We start from the raw sequence: 17,283 nt of genomic DNA, 5'->3' as shown, positions 1-17,283 counted from the left end.
CCGCTTAGTAACAGATCTTCGCCTCAATCCCTCTGTTTACATATTTCCTTGGTAACGCATTTCGCAGCTTAAACCAACATCTTAATACAATTGAAATGCGCGCTCACACATGAATACAAATAGCTTGAATTTATAACCAATCAGGAATCATTCAATCATTACATATTCAGCCTACAGAGTACGCCATCTTCTGACCAAATACGCATGACATAAAAGTCACCATTAAAAACTTTACAGTTCGGCCAGCCTGAAAATGTCATTCGTCTCGAATGATCAATAATTTTTAAAAATAAAAATTTCAATAAACATTTTGATTATGAATTAAATTACCAAATAATATTAATTAACTTTTTTTTTTTTTTTTTTTAAACAAATAAACTTTTTTTTAAACAAATAAACCTTTCTTTAAACAACCAATTACTCAAAAAAAATCTCTAATAAATACCTTCACTGAGAAATATTGAAAAATTTCTTTACACAATTATTTGTCGCTAATAGTTTCATTATTTATAACAAGTTTCACCCAAGGTTTGATTCTGTCAGGGGACAAAATAGAATTATATGGCCTAGGAGAAATATTAAAACCTGGTATATCAGTAATGACATATCTATTATTATTTAAAACTTTAGCCACTTGGTAAGGACCTTTATACTTAGGCTTAAATTTTTTATTTTCACCTGGTATAACTATTACTTAAATCAAATAAATATTTACTTGGACCAAGGAAGGAAAGAAAAAAAAAGGCGCTTGTATAACGCGCGCATGTATGTCCTAGTATTTTAAACAATATAAAATTGATTTTTTTTTACTAAAGATAAGAGCAAGAATAAGTTTAATAATTAAGCGTTTACATTTTACAATTAGAAGATAGCTTTCTATATTTTTTTACTGTTTTTACCATGAATTGTAGTAATAACGACGCTTGTTTGCAATGCTAAGATTCAACGAAGTAATGCAATCTTTTTCTGAAGATGCTTACCAATGTGCGATGCTTTCATGAAGAGTTTGTTTAAGAAAGTTTACTTTAAGTTTTACTTGAAACCCGCGCCGCTTAAACCTCAACTTGCGTTTTGTTTATGTTTGAGGCGTTGGGAATATTCCGTTGTATCGGGAAAAGATAAATGATCCTCTCGGGGTAGAGCTTGCGTCGCTGGAAACGTTTCAAGCTGGAAAAAAGTTTCAATCGTTTTTCATCCCATTCGTTTTCTTTCATTCGGCGCAACGCGGAGGTATCTACGAAGCCAGTTTCCTTCCTTTTCGCGATTATGAGATTTTATGTGATTGCTTATGAGAAAATATTAGGCATCGTTCGCTCGATGCGTTTGGCAATGGAATGAGCTCTATTGCAAATAAATCTCCTGTATGACAAAAGCAAAACTTTGTTCGAGAATCAACGATATTTGGAGCACCGCAGTATCGTATAATAAATTTTATTAAAAGATCCGATTTTCCTTTGTTATAAGAGAAATTAAATGCTTAATCAAATAATGAATAGTAATACGTTAAGGAAAAACAATTTAAAAATTTATAATCTAGCAAAAAATTGTTGCGAAAATATGTCTTTGAAAAGAAAGGAAAATTAAACATTAAAATTTACAAGGAAAGATGTAGCGATAATTTTATTGTATAAACATAATTAATCAATTGAATTAAAATAGTGGTGTATTCACAAATTAAAGTGAAAATATAGAAGAATGAGAGAGCGGAAGGACAAGGTATTCGAGTCTCGGTAAGAAAAATAAGCCCTGGATAATCTTCGTCAACATCATTTACCGTAGTTATAGAATCGAGCCTTACCTTTCCTTTACCATTATGAGATTTTCTGACGTCAGCTACCCGCTGTCTGTGAAATGCGCCGTATTAAACTACCCGTTCCGGGCAAGAGAGCCGGTGAATTGAAGACAGTTTTCCGCGGTGAACTCATCGGGCTTGCACGTCGAGTTTTTCGATAATCACCTTTCATAACCACGTTTCCTCGGTTATTTTTTTCCCTTCCTCGAATATCTATCCGGAGCTATCCTGACGAGCACCGATATCGCTGTTGCGGTTGCGCCCGTAATCAAGCCCTCGGGAAGTGACAATGAGGGAAATATCTAGCATGACGTGTCTACGTGCTGGCATACTAAAAATCTTTTAAAATACACATCGGAACTTTTTGATAAAAAATTTCTCAACACAGCAAAAGTGCGTCGTGTTTCGCGTCACAATTTACCTTTATTCGATCTCTTATCGGGCGGATTTCGCGCCAAGTAGCAAAACCTTATTATCGCCGTACCGGTGCCATTTTTAATATCGAGCGAAAAACGGCGAAGGAGTATTGCCGGTCAGTTGTTATTACTAGCTGCTTCGATATTAACGATAGAGCGATCATCGACCCGGCCTCTCGCGAGGCGTGGCAGGATACTTTGAAAGTGGGTCGACGAGAGCGCAGCTTTTTAAATAGCGAGCTTTCATGATCTCGAACAACTTTAATCTCGAGCATTTTTCAATATCTACCATCGACGGAAATTTATATCCAAATATGTCGTTCTTACAACCATAAAAAGAGAGTGAAAAGAGAAAGAGAGAGAGAGAGTGAGAAAGAAAGAAAAGAAGAGAGTTTTGTCGCGCATAAATTCTAATATTGTATAATACGCGTCGTATTATGCAATACGCAATTTGATATTATTAGACTTTACAAGAATTTATGATACAACACACACTCACTTTTCCATCAGTTTACATTCTCGTTGCGTGTATCATCAATTATATTATCCTTCTATAACAATATAAACGATATAATTATTTCTCTTATATTTTTACTCTTTTATACGTTATTTAAATTATTTTAAAAATATTTAAAAAGTTGTATAAAATTTCGTAAAATTATCGTTTTTTCTTTATGAATTCATAGAATTTATCGATTGATTTGGAATACCTACGTTTTTTATAGCAATTTTTCCACAATTTTTCATTATTTAACTATTAAATTATTTTCGTAAACTCTAAATTAAAAATTTGTATTTAATTTATGAAATGTACTTAATATGAGTATGTGTCTACTTATTTTCAAGCACTTGTAAATTTGTTCGCAAACATCCTCTAACTCGAGTCGTTAATTTATCGCCTCTTAATGAAGATGAATAATGCATTCTTATCTATTCAGTGGAATTAATTATGGCAAAACTTCCGCGCATACTTCAATCTTATTAAAAATTCTTTAAATCTATACGATTTCTACGCGATGTTAATTAATTCCGCTTAAACCGCAAATTAAAAAATCGCGAATATTATCCATTCGCGTAAATTTATGGATGACAATAACCAAAATCTTTTTAGAGCGATTATATTGCTGAGATTAATTACTTACGCATTAGGTAAGTGCTTCGCGATGATAACGCTGCAACGTTCGAATTTGTCGTTTTAGATATAAAGACAAAGTTTCTCTGTAATTAATAAAATTTAAAATTTATTGTAATTAATTCTTGTAATAATTTCTTATTATAATTAATTCTTAAGGTTTCGAGAAATCTTGAAAAAAATATCATATAACTTTCAGACTATTGTTAATATTTAATTAATTAATTTTCTATACTATATTAAAACTGCGTTCACGTATAATTGATATAAATCTCATAAAGTCAAAGCACTTCCGTTCATTATCTGCTTAACTTGCGGTGACCGACTAAGTGGCTTTATTAATTGCGATAATCGGTACGGTTAACCGTCTCGACTGAGCGACGCCGAATCGCCAGTCCCAACGAAGTTTAAGAATGCAAATCCTCCGTGAATTTGCGCTAGCCATTCTGTGTGTCTACTTTTATATTTATGGTGTCACTTTATCACAAAGTAGCGGCAAGTTCGCACGCGATAAAAGATATTTGGTGTTCCCGCCACCTGGAGAGTTCGCATTGACAAGAGTTCAGGTACTCGAAGATACTCTTGATCTTTTTACAGCAATATAAGAGAGCGAACATAATTCTTGCTACATGCTTGGCCGAAACACTGAATCCACGAATCCATATATCGATCCTAACTAATTAAGATAAAATCTGTATAAATTTTGCGATTTTTATAAACATTTTTTAAACAACATATGTATACAAGCGACTACAGTGTTTTCTTAATACATGATGTTACTAAAGAATAGTGCTAAATAAATTAATTTATACGGATTTTTTATTTTTAATGATTATTATAGAATTTATTTCATATTTTAAATATGTAATTAAATATTTCCCTTTTTTTAATTAACTGAAGAGAACATATTATATACGTATTTTAAATGTTTCATTATAAATTTAACGTGTAGTTAATTTTTTTAATATAAAATTCTCAAGTATGGAAGCTATTAAAATTATTAAACGCGCGACTTTGAGAAATAAATGTATTTTTTATTTAATTTGGCCAATTCTCGGTCTATTCTTTTCAAAAAGTTGGTTTTCTAAAATTAAATAAAAGCTAAATAAAAATTGTTGTGTTATTACGCTATTCGGATCGTTTTGTTATGATTTTAACGGTAAGAATCGCGGTTGATAGAAGTTCGCGATCGCCAGCGATTCGTTGAATTACAGGGTTTCGGGGCATCCATTTTCCGATCTAATCTCGTGCGGTAGAAACGTGGATCGCTGATAGTGCTGGAGGGAGGATGAAGGGGTTAGGGAATGATTTGATCTCTGGTTGTGGCAAACGATCGATGACACCTTCCTATATTTGAAAACCGTTCCAGCTAATCCTCGGCCTCGGTTTACCCATGGAAGTTGACGTCAGCATGATTATCGGCTATGTGATGAAATTTAATTACGTCCTGCCCTATAACGCTTCGTACTTGACGGATCCATATGTCCGCTATGACAGATCGATCAACCGCCATGTCAAATCCGGTGGAAATGACGCTTCTTCGCCAAATGTGAAAGGTATCATGTTCTTTGTACACACAAAGTGTGAAACTAATTGAGCTATCAATAACTCTTCCGAGTTCAGAAGTGCTTCACTCAATTCAGGAGCAGGAATAAAATAATATGTCAAATCATCATCTAAAATTTTATTCCGTAATATTACTTTAAATTCATTTCCATTATAAAACATTAGCAATTATATAATAAAAATGTTAATTATTGCGTTACATAATGTTATATAACATTATTGTCTTTTGCTTGGCTGCATATATTTCTAATTTAATTAATTTTTAAAATAAATATAAAGTAAAGAAATAGTAATGTCGTATTAGCAAATTAATTTTTTTAGTAAAGCAAAGATAGAGATTTTAATATCTACAAATGTTATAAAAATTACATTCAAAATTGTGTTATATTACAAAAATGATCATATTTATTTTATACCTGAGAAACAGAAGGAAATAAGGTTAAAATTATTGATCAAGTATTGAGTGCGGGATATAACTCTGCATTGAAGTGAAACAATCGATATTTTGATTTGGCGCGAGTGCAACGATGTGCATTTAATTTATCTCGAAGAATGCAGTTGATAGTTAATTTTACACTTTCGCAAGTTTAAAAAAAAAAAACGCGTTTACCGATTTACTTTCCTCTATTTCTCAAGTGTAGCCGTGTCGATGCGTTCAAACAAAAGCCGGCTAGATGTTGATGTAAGATTACGTAAGAAACAACGCTTACAAGATGCATCGAGAGAAACTTGAGTATCCCTTGAAATCTGACGAGTATGCTCCGGACTCAAGAGGTGGAGAATGAGGCTTAATACCGGGATAAGGCGATGATCCCTTTTCCTTTACATGTTAATAAGGCTACTTTTGTTGCGTAGCTCGCGCCTACCTCTTGGTACAATGGACGTTAATCCTACTCCTTTATCGAAGGACTCTCTCATTCACTTTGATCTCGTTAATCCCCATTCTAACGTAGCCTGGATTTTTTCTCATTTCTTTTGCCGTACCTTCTTACGCTTGGTACCTAGATATCAGACTCATAATGAATTATGGCGTTTGATCTCCAGACACCTGAAAGTCTTTGAGAATATTCTTATGTATATTAATAAGATGGTAAAAAAATGTAATAAAGATTTAACATAATATTATACTTATCTCAAATAAGCAACGTAAGATTTTAGTATGTTTTCTGTATATATTGATTTTTCAATTTTGTAAGAAAATTATTATTAGATGAAGAATATTTTTATATGTATTATTTTACAAATTTTTTAATTTATTATAATAAAAAGATGTTATTTATTTATTCACGACTTTTCTGCAGAAATTATTATATTAAATCAAATATCATTTAATAGTTTATAAATGATTTTTATTGGTTAAATATATAAAAATAAAATGTTAAGTATTATTTATTTAATGTAATTTTAATTACTAACTTTTTTATATTATTTTTCCATTTACCTTGTACATTTTCATTCTTATTATTATTTTGACTGTAGCACCCTTGATATCAAGATGGGAATGTTACGAAATCCTCAAGTCTATCTTCGAATCCACGAGTTCAGGTAAAGCCTGCCTTTTAAAAACCATTTGCGAAGTTGCGGCGGTGCCTTTCAGACGCTACACTTTGACTGCGCAACTCGCTCACATTTTCCTCACGTAAGTATTAATCCGGCAAGTAGTCTCTTAGAATAATCTTTACTAAGCCCGGCATAACTTCGCGATTAAGGAACTGTCATGTTTACCGTACCATTGTCAGCTTAGAAACATGAATATTTCACGCGTGTATAACTGTATTATACGACATATGTATATCTAGGCTCATGTATATCTAACAGTAAGAATTTTACAAGATATTTATTCAGAATAAACGAGACAACGATTGTATATATTTTTTGGAATAAAAATATATATTATTACAATTGCGACACCGTGCCGTATTTTAAACGCATTAACGTAATATCAATACCTCGTTAGAATTTTTATAAATAAATCATGTTTAATAATTTAGTAATATTATTATTAATAATAATAATATTAAACAGGACTTATTTATAAAAATTCTAACGAGATATTGATTATATTATGTTAATGCGTTTAAAATACGGCACGGTGTCACAATTGGAATAATATACATTTTTATTCCAAAAAATATACAATCATTGTCTCGTTTATTCTGAATAAATATCTTGTAAGATTCTTAGATATACATGAGCCTAGTATTATAATTAATAATTTAATACTAATTATACAATTAATATTCTAGCCCTTCCACAACATTTGAACCATTCAGGAACGCTTTCGATCAGGAATATTATGCCGCTGAAATTGCAGGACAGCGAGATCCCGGCAACTGTGACAATTTATTTCCGGAATGCACGGAAAGTCTTTTGGAGTATTTTACTGAGATATTAGAATAACTTTATATACGAGGCGTTCTTATTTTAGCTTTACGTTTCAGTGCTGAATAAAAGCTATTTATAGCGGATCTGTAGATGTGTCGCGTATCTTTTATCGCAGCAGCGATTGATTTTTTCGCAATATAAATTCTCGATATCGTATAAAACGCGCAATATCACGAGCAAGAAATTGCCAAAAATTCGAGACACATGAAGCATCCTTTCTAATAACAGCTCCAGCACACCGCATGGTGATTAGTAGCCGGTCTCTTCGGTCTCTGTAAATCTCGAGCGTTTTCTCTCCGCATGCACCTGTTATCGAACGAGTAATCGAAGGAGTATTGGCAATAACATCGGATAACTGCGATCACGTTCTGTCGCAAGCGTCTTTTATATTTCTCGGTTCTCCGTACGCGTCTCGCTCCGCCGTCCGCGCTTCGCTCGCTTACTTTCGTCCTGCCCATTGTCCTGCTTCTTAATATTTGTAATATCAGACCGGACGCAATCGTGCGAGTTCAGAGCTCATAACTTACTTCTATACGAAGGAGCCTCGCACGTTCTAACGTACATTACGTGCACAAGATGCTCCGGGAACATCAGGGATAACAATAAATTTTCTTTATGACGGTCATTTTGCCCTGATTAAAAATAGCACCGAATTGACATACCGGCATCGTTGATTCTGATACAATTTAATTTTTTTCGGCACTGTGAGTATTGCAAAAAAATGTTCAGCAATCGTAGCTATATCAACGAGCAATACGCAGGTTTTTTTTAATGAAAAGAACGGGATTTTGGTATTACGATGTCTCGGATAAGTAAAGGCAGTAATTTAAAAAAAAATGGAAGAATCAAAGATCCATAACGTTTCGGAAGGCTGAACGTGATGTGAAAAGTAGGATTATGTGATTTGAGTTTTTTCCCGGCGATCGTGCAATAAAAAAGGCAGTAAGCATTGTTATTATAGGGTCTTTGACAAGGGTTCAAGGTCTCGATATTGTGGTGGCAATATAAAAGATACTGACGATGTAGGAACTGGTTATATAAGTTGATATAGCGCTTATATTCTTTAAATCAAGTTTATTATCAAACTCTGTTAGTTTATTTATCATGTTATCATTTTTCTGTTAGTTTATTTATCATGTTATCATTTTATCGATTTATTTAAAATTAAGTCAAAAATCGAAAATTTGCTGCAGCATAGTTGGAATAATAAATTATTAACAATATTAAAGATAAAACTAAGTTAATGTATAGATAGATATGGTTGATTTCAAAGTATAATTTAATTTTTATTATTTTTGATGCTGTAAATATTTGTAAGTGTAAGAAAAAATGCAAAGAGATAAAGAATTTTGAGCAATCATACACAAGCAGTACGCAAGTTTTTTTTATTGTCCATTTAGCTGTAGCCAAGCCTGAAACCGTTCAGCTGTATCGACTGGACAAAGGAATTGGCTTAGCTCGCATGTACTGACATGGAATGTACTGGATTCTGCCACGGAATTGAATTACAACTCTAGAACGACGTAATAAAACTTACCCTCCTCGCGTATATATCCTTGTTCCCGTCGTTGGAGCAAGTGTAAGGAGAAACGAATCAACTCTGGACTGTCCAGAAAGGTTCGCTATCGATCAGCGGTAAACGAATTTCTGATTTGTAATAGAAATGCAAGTTTAAACAAGCTGCGACTGTAGTTGCGGTTAATCGTATCTGTCGAATGAATAAATATAATTATATTTACATATTAATTAATCTCTCTGTGCAATCTCTGTATCAAGCAGTCTAAATCACCACGTTTAAAAATTACGGTTTGTAATTATGGCAGCGAAAGTAGCTGCAAAGCTAAATTTATAAGGAAACATATGAGAAAGAATTGAAATTGATTTTTGTTGTGTTTTAGATTTTTCGTAATCATTCATTTCAAGCACACTTTGAAGGCGCTGACGAACAATGGATATTTTTTTCAATTTTCGTTTTAAGTGGCACATACAACCGGGTTACTGTGGAAAATGGATCCTCCGATACCGCTATTGTTGACCAACGTGATAAACTGACCTCGCATACGTCTTCTTTTGTTTCAGAAATACCCCGTGTGCTGTTACGTAACCATTTATTTTTACTCTAGCGATTTTGTGCATTGTGTATCCCGCAATCCTCTCCCTATATAAAGAGAAATGATCGAAGTTACGGAAATGTTGCCTGCCACAGTGTCAAGAGTTACACTTTGCAAAATCAATTTTTTAATCGTAAACAGCGGTTTTTCTACCACTGGTTTCGAAAAATATTATTTTATTTCCTTCTTTTAATTACGTAGTATTATCAGTATAAAGTACCATATTAAGAATTTTATCAGCCAGACAAATGTTTTGTATAAAATTTGCAGAGCAACATAAGAATTAAGAATTTTTGTTTATCAATGAATAAATCTTTTTTTGTCGAGCTAGATCTTTATTTTCAACGGAAGAATTGTGGAAAAATAAATATCGCTAAATTGTGAAGCCGGTTGTGAACGAATACACGTGTACTTTTGCATTTAGCCATAAGTCCAAAGAAGATTTTATGTACATAACGGGGACGAGTTTTATGGGATCGTACGTCCACTGTGATTCAATTTAATGCCAGACATCGTGGACGTTCGTGCCGACTTACAAAGATTCTGCGATGTTCCGAGATTACAGGATACGAGCGAATTACTGACTGATCCTTCCGCAGAAACGAAGCTTCTTTCTCCTTGTTACACGCCGGCCGTTTTTCTTCCCGATTGAACCGCTCGTCCGCCCTCGCACAAATTTTCGCTAAGATTTTATTACGTTGCCGGATCGTTCGTTTAAAGGTCCGCGAAATACTTACCGTCGGCCAACGTCGATCATGACGTCAGAAACGAGGAACGTGAACGATTCTTGCAACTTACGGCCATGGAAAAAATATATCAGCACTTAAGAAGTAAAAGAGTTTAAGTTTAAAATGATTGATTTTGATATACAATTTTTTATATTTTTCTAATAAACAAATATATATTTTCTTAATTTTTTATTACATTTTATTGAATGATGAAATGTACACACGGTATATATGTAATATATTCCAAAAGAAAGCTTCTTTAATTTCTTTTTTTTTTCATTATTGAACCGATAAAAGTTCACCTTTGACCTATTTATTCCATTACAGTCGACCCTTAAACGTTTTATGAAAGACCAACGTTTTGCTATTTTACGACACACAGTTTCCAAGTCGTGCGTACATCTACAAGTATTATACCGACAAGGTGGACTTAAAGATTAAGATATTGCTTCGTTGTCCTTTACGACAGACTTTTTTCTCTTTTCATAATGCGACTTCGATTTGGATTCAGCTTGAAAGCCGGCTTTGCCGCTTTTATCGAGTTTTCTGCCGCAACGCTATCGGCGAAGTGCCGATCCATTCGTCCTTAGTGCCGCATTAAGGTGATATCATAACGAAATGGAGCGCGAATGCAGTTCTCCTTTTGCGGTTTTCCCACTGCGATAGATTTTTTTCGTTGATATCTCCGCGAGCGTCGCGCGGGGTTACTGAACTCGTCTTGGCATCCAATGGCTTACGAAAGGGTTCGCGAGGGCGTCTTTGGAATATATATTTACCGCAGGTGTGTGTGTACGCGACGTATCGACTATAAGGGAGGCTGATATAGTGAAGATAAATAGATTTGAAAGAAAGTCGTTCTAAACGTATTGCTTTAAGTACATGAAGTATCGTAAGGATATCGTAAGATTTTTCAAGGATATAAATTTGAGCAAAGATTAAGGAATAAACTCCTATTTATCACAAAAAATTAATAACACTTTTTTTATAATAATAATTTTTTATCAAAATGAGTTTGTAATAATAAATTTAATTTTGTCTACTTATAGTATAAAAATCTACGGTACGCGAAATTTAAGATTACGATAATCCAGTTTTGAAATAAAATATTTTTACATTAAAAAATACAATATTTTATAAAATTCATAAACCATCACTTGCAATAATTTCCATTCTTTTGTTATTATTTTTTATTCCGTTGATAAATTATGAAACAATATATTTACTTTCTAGAATTATAAATTTGACATTTATAGTTATATAATCTTCTTTAGAATTACGTTTTTCAAGCAGTACTTATGAAAGAAATGAATCAAATTAAAGCGCGCTTATTTCATATTAATAATTATTCTTGCAGCCGTAAGAACTGATTAAAACACCTCCAGCGAAATATACTCGGCAAGCGCGTTTTATTCTCTCGTACGTATTATACTATTTTGCGTTGCACCGAACATTTAATTATCGCAGATATAGCGCAGACGCGTGAAAAGAGTCTCATCATGACATAACTTTTAGCGACGCATCACTCTGTGTACACAGCGTGATGCGTCGTTCGCGAACTTATTAACAGAGACGCGTCACATTCAATTCCGCACGATTCGCATCGCATGTCGCGTAGCGAAATTTCAAATATTTGTCCGAATCGCAGCCGTGTTGGTGCGCGCTCGACGAGACGCATTACGAAACCGGTCATTATGCATGCGTTGTCGGTGGGAATTACTCGTCGCCGGATTACATAAACGGCGTTACGGGTCTTCGAACCCGCTGGAATTCGCCGCCAATTCCCAGGGAACGGCGCAAATGTTTGCGTTGGAGGTGCTTAACGATTCCCGCGACACGCGAAAACGATGCCGCAAACCAATCCAGTTCGCCACCTTCGACGGAGTGCGACGTCGCTTAATCGGACACCAGGGATCCTCTCGTCTCGTCGCGGCGGTGCCCGAGAAAATGATCGGATCGATTGTTCTCGCTCTGATTCTGTTCTGTCAATCGATCAACCACGGGGGATGCCTCCAGGCGAGCGACCCTCGCGTAAACAGCACAAGCGGCGAAATCTCACAGCGCAGGCTGAAAAGGAGTCTCACTTTTCCCAATCCATCCACGCTCCTGGTACGTGATTGGTTGATTGATGGAGAGCATCATTGCTTATTTAGTTATTAGTAATTTTTTTATCAATTGCATCATAAAAACGTTGCATGTAACTTTATCGCGTAAATACTGAAATATGTTTTAAAATTAACTTGTGTTTTACCGCGACAGAGCGCCGCAGTTTTTATTATTAAAACGAGCGTCGAGACCGAGTCTGAAAATTAATACACACAGACATTTCCGCGATGCGGCGCGCCCTTTGTCGTTCATCCACTTTTCAGGAGAGCGTGTTTCTACGAACCACCACGGCGGTCACAATGGTAATCTACGACGTTTCGCTTTTCGAATGAATAGTGTGAAGAAAAGCGACCAGCGCGAGAATCGTGACAGGACGATCGAAACGGCGGGCGCATTTTGTGTTTTTCAATGATACGGGTAATTATTTGCCTTTCGCGTTGACGTCGGCGGAAAATTATTAGACAGCCGTTTTGACAAGCTGGCGCGTACAACGCGATCTTTCGTGGTTCATTCAATTTCCATGACAGCTTCAATTTCCATGAGGGCTGGAAGGGCGTGCGCACGAGACAAGCTATGCGTGTGCAGAGTGGATATAGGTTTTCGGGTACGCGACACGTATGCCGGGCGCGTGCATATGAATTTCGATAAAACCGCGAATTTCCACGGAGAATTGTACCGCCGGGGCGGCGGCGTGTCTGGGGAGGACAGTTTAACGAGATTCGACCTGGGTTTTTACACGAGATCCGTAAAAACGCTTTTTACGTTGTGCCACAACGAAACTGTCGGTGAACGAAATCGATACATTCCACGGCTTAGTTTTAGTGATAGACCGTCAGTTTGTACCGATATGTGAAAAGTGTAGGACGATTTTCATTACTCGCATTAATAGAAGACATGATCAACTTGACGATTTAAATAAAAAAAAAAAAAAAAAAAGAGAGATAAAGCTTTGAGAGCATCACGTTCCAAGTTTTAATATAACGAGCGATAGTCTAATACACGAATGTGTACGAAAAATGTTATGTTTGTCCGAGATTAACAAGCTTTTACTGCAGCTTTGGAACGTATTTATTTAGTAAATACGCTTAATGGCAAAATGTATTTAAGTTAATTTACAAACAAACTTTTTATTTACATTTCTAAAGCAGAAAGCAGGTCATATAAAAATATATTAATTTTATTATAAAAAAAAAGTTAGGCTTGGAACCTTGCGTTATAAATTTCTTGGAAAATATTTATAAGTATATAATACATTTTCAGTGCATAATGTTCAAAAGTTTTTAAATTATTATCCTTTTATCTACATTTTAAAATTATTATTCTATAATTTATATTTAAAAATTATTATTCTATTTCACGAAGGGGTTTAATTCATATTACAGCTTAGATATTATGCAAACTACAATAGTTTGCATCTGCCACTGGCAGAGTGTAAACGCGATAATCTTGAAAATAGCTCGTGAAAGGGCAGTCTTGTGGTTGCGGATATTCGTGCCGGAATTACGCTCGTACGCGATACGTTCGCAATCAATTACTCGCGCATAATGTCGGGGTGCGGGCGCGCGGCATTGTTTGCCGCGCCGGCACTCTGTCGGGGTAGGGAAAGGGGAAAGAAATACTGCGTGTCGGCTCCTTTTTTCGCCGGCGTGCATTTTCTCCTGGCGAGGCCGTCGTACTCGCCGCCACCGCCCAGTTACTCTGCCGGCGGAACGATTCTCTACGCGGAAATTTGCGGTTTTATCGGAAATTCATACGAGAGGCGGTCTGCGCGAGCCCGACGCGGAAATTGGATAAACTTCGTACGATCATCCGGAATTCACGTGCAGTCACGCTGCGATTCATCGTGAGGAGCAACCCCGTCGCTCGCGCATACAATATAGGAAAACACAGCTAACGTCGACGAAGATAATTAATGTGCGCGATGCAGTGAGCAGCGTCCGCACGATGATTGACTTCTACTACTTTCCACCAACGCGGTGCAGCTGGTTATGATTAACATGTTAAATGACACGGCGATCATCGATATCTGATCTTATCAATTTAACCGGATAAAAGTTACAATCGAAAAGCAAAGAAAGCTATTTCAATATTACTTTTAATTCGTTTACATAACGATAATAAAAAAAAAAAAAAATAAATTTATGAAGAAATTGGATATAGATATATTTAAAATTACCAAATAGTTTGGTGAATTCTGAACACTGTAATTTAGAAATATAAGACAATGTAAAAATGATTTTCTTTAAAGTAAAAATGTTACCATCATATTATCATATTCTCCGCTTGAACGCTACTTGCTGCTTTCACAGCTAATTTTTGGTCTGGGCACTCCGCTACAGCTGGATCGCGAGAGCATAATCGTGGGTGTGTTTGCAAAAATGCAGTATACTTTGCCAACCAACGCTACAGATTTCACGGAGCCGGGAGTGTATTACACGAGAGCCGGCAGTAGAAGCAGGTGGAGCTTTTACAAGATGTTCGAAAAGATGATGGCCATATATGGCTTTGGCGGCAAAGAGTGTTTACTGAGAGCCATTTGCGAGGTCGCTTACGTTCCATTTGACGTCCATCATGGTTTGCTGGGACAGTTGGTGCAGACTTTCCTCAGGTAAGTAAATAACGCGTTGTTTGGAAAAATGCGTACATTTAAATCTCGCGTGAATCTCGAACGCGAATTGCAAGTCTTTTTTTATACGAATGCAAATCTTGAAAAAGATACAATTCAAACATCACAATTAAAAGAATCGGTTTTTTTATATTATATATATTTTGTCTTCAAATAAATATCATAAAGAATTATTATCGGAGCTTAATTAATTAAGAAACTTAATATTACTAATTCCAAATCTTGACTTTCAAATTTTTAATAAAATAATTAATTATAAAATCTGCTAAAAGATTTGCTGTTGAAACGTTTGATGTTAATGTAACGCAGTAACACAACTTATTCTATATATATACTTCTCGAGATACCCCTCTTTTATATGAAAAAGCCGTCTTCGTTATCGATAATCGTTCGAAGCAATCACTGCGACGGCGAGAAAAATTGACTGGCCGCACAATAAAACACTAGCTCCGTCGTCCACGCATAACGTCAATTACACGCAAAACATAATGTCACGGCGCAGACGGCGACGGTATTTAATAAACATCGCATCAAACACGACTCTCGAATTTTTCGATATCCACGATTCTCCGATATTTCGCCTCGCAGCGACGGCAACGGGGCGCCGTTGCAATTTTTCACGCGCAGCCACGTATGCGAATTCCATGGGATTCCAGGCCCTCCAGCACCCGGGAAGAATACGACGAGTACGGGGATCGGGAATACCGGGCGGCCGAACGGCTGGGCGAGCAGGTGGAGGGCGAAAATTGCCACGCCCTTTATCCGGAATGCCGCAGAAGTGTGCTCGACGTGTTTTCCACGTTGATCACGTGAGGCCGAATGGAAATCTCGACGGAAGCAGGCGGGAGGCGTCCAGTGCACAAATGTGATTTGAGAAATGTTAGAATTGTGTGGAGATGTCGGATTGTCGAATGACGTTGTAAAATATCAGATCGAAGTTTAGAAGTTCAGAAGAGTGATACGTTGCTGAGTGCTCGGTTTTTGTAAAATATATGTATCGTATCATATATATCGCAACATATTTTCCTTAAAATATATTTTGTATAAAAATAAAATAATAAAAATTACAGGTTATTTAATTTTCTTGAAAAAAAAAAATATAACAATAAATTAGGAGAAAAAATATTTATATATGAAAGAAATATAATATATAAATATATTAATCTGAATAAAATTTTTTCGAACGTTTCTTCACAAGAACAAGATTCCTTACGAATAATTCATCTCTGTTCGATGCTTCGTCGTTTCAAAGATGTGAAAAAGTCACGAAAGTGTTCCTAGGCTTCTCGTTCTCTATTGGCATTCCTTTCCTTCCTGATACGGAGTTTCATTTTCCTAAAAGTGTACGAAAGAAACATGGAGTTTCGGCGGGTGGAATGCCGGCATTCGATATTAAAGAATCTTCGGCATTTGTCGGCTTGCAGAAGTTTATCGCGGTTTTTCTATTACTCGCGCATTTCCGTATAATCACGCAAAAGAAAAGCTCATCCAAAGTTTTTCGCTTTCACGAAGCGTCTATCGTGATTTCTTTATGTCCGCTGGAGAAGCTGCGCGGTAAGGCTATCCTTTAATTAACGTATTTTTCTAATTGCGGAGGCTAAACTCTTGAGAGAAAGCGCAGGAAAGTAAAGAGCATTAATTGTTCGAAAAATATTCCAAACTTATATATTCTTGAAAATAACTAAATTGGTTAAAACACTGAATTTTGCGAAAACGTATATTTGCTGTTTCTATAATTCATATAATATAAGCCAATTCGGCGAATTGACCTCTTAATTTAATGCATGTACATGTATATTTGCACCCACACGAGTACGTATACATTTCCCGTAATGATGCGTATTGCAACCGCATTCGCATCTATACATGGTATATGCGGTTGTCGGTTAATTATTAGATAATAGATGTACCACATAGTTAATTATGAATAGATATTAGTTTAGCCTGTAAACTTATCCCTTCTTGCGCAACATGAATGCCAAGACAACGTTTTCTAAAGAACATCGCAGAGCGTCTACTAGACGTTCCAATCTATCAATCTCTATTTAAAAAGAATGAAGTAAGTTCAAAAATTTAATTTTTCAAGAGAAGATTGCAAAATTTAATATTACCTAGGCATAAGTTTAATATTTCTCCTAAAAGCAAAAAAATCGACAAAGAAAAACATTGATTACAAATTGTAATTGTGGTTTAAAATTAATTGTCATAATCAATTATATTTAAAATTTAAACTAAGTAAATTAGCAAGATTGAACAGCAAATTTGCTTATTGGAACCGCTTGTAGGCGTTTAATTGATTTTGCCTCAACGTTTTCTTTTAGAACAATATTTTCACAAATTTTCTCACCGTTATCGAAATCAATTTTAATCAAAATTGCGCCGCACGCGATTTCCTTCGGTTCAGATGACATTTTTGCAGTAAAC

At 35.4% G+C, this 17,283-nt stretch overlaps 2 protein-coding genes across 2 annotated transcripts; both read left to right on the top strand.

Annotated features, from left to right (window-relative positions):
• Positions 1 to 801: 801 nt before the first annotated feature.
• Positions 802 to 11,092, top strand: LOC136997453 (uncharacterized). The gene is made up of 3 exons (XM_067348313.1): positions 802 to 3,906; positions 4,710 to 4,931; positions 7,148 to 11,092. The coding sequence occupies exons 1-3, from the start codon at positions 3,754 to 3,756 to the stop codon at positions 7,304 to 7,306; spliced, it is 534 nt and encodes a 177-aa protein (XP_067204414.1). The 5' UTR covers positions 802 to 3,753; the 3' UTR covers positions 7,307 to 11,092.
• Positions 11,093 to 14,276: 3,184 nt separating this feature from the next.
• Positions 14,277 to 16,836, top strand: LOC105677958 (uncharacterized). Its single transcript, XM_067346906.1, has 2 exons — positions 14,277 to 14,841; positions 15,516 to 16,836. Exons 1-2 carry the CDS (start codon positions 14,612 to 14,614, stop codon positions 15,670 to 15,672), a joined length of 387 nt encoding a protein of 128 aa, XP_067203007.1. The 5' UTR covers positions 14,277 to 14,611; the 3' UTR covers positions 15,673 to 16,836.
• Positions 16,837 to 17,283: the final 447 nt, after the last annotated feature.

The sequence above is a fragment of the Linepithema humile genome, chromosome 1 (assembly GCF_040581485.1).
Source record: "Linepithema humile isolate Giens D197 chromosome 1, Lhum_UNIL_v1.0, whole genome shotgun sequence".
NCBI lineage: Eukaryota > Metazoa > Arthropoda > Insecta > Hymenoptera > Formicidae > Linepithema > Linepithema humile.
Note: the sequence above shows the minus strand (reverse complement) of the source record. Positions and strands in the feature narration are given on the sequence as shown.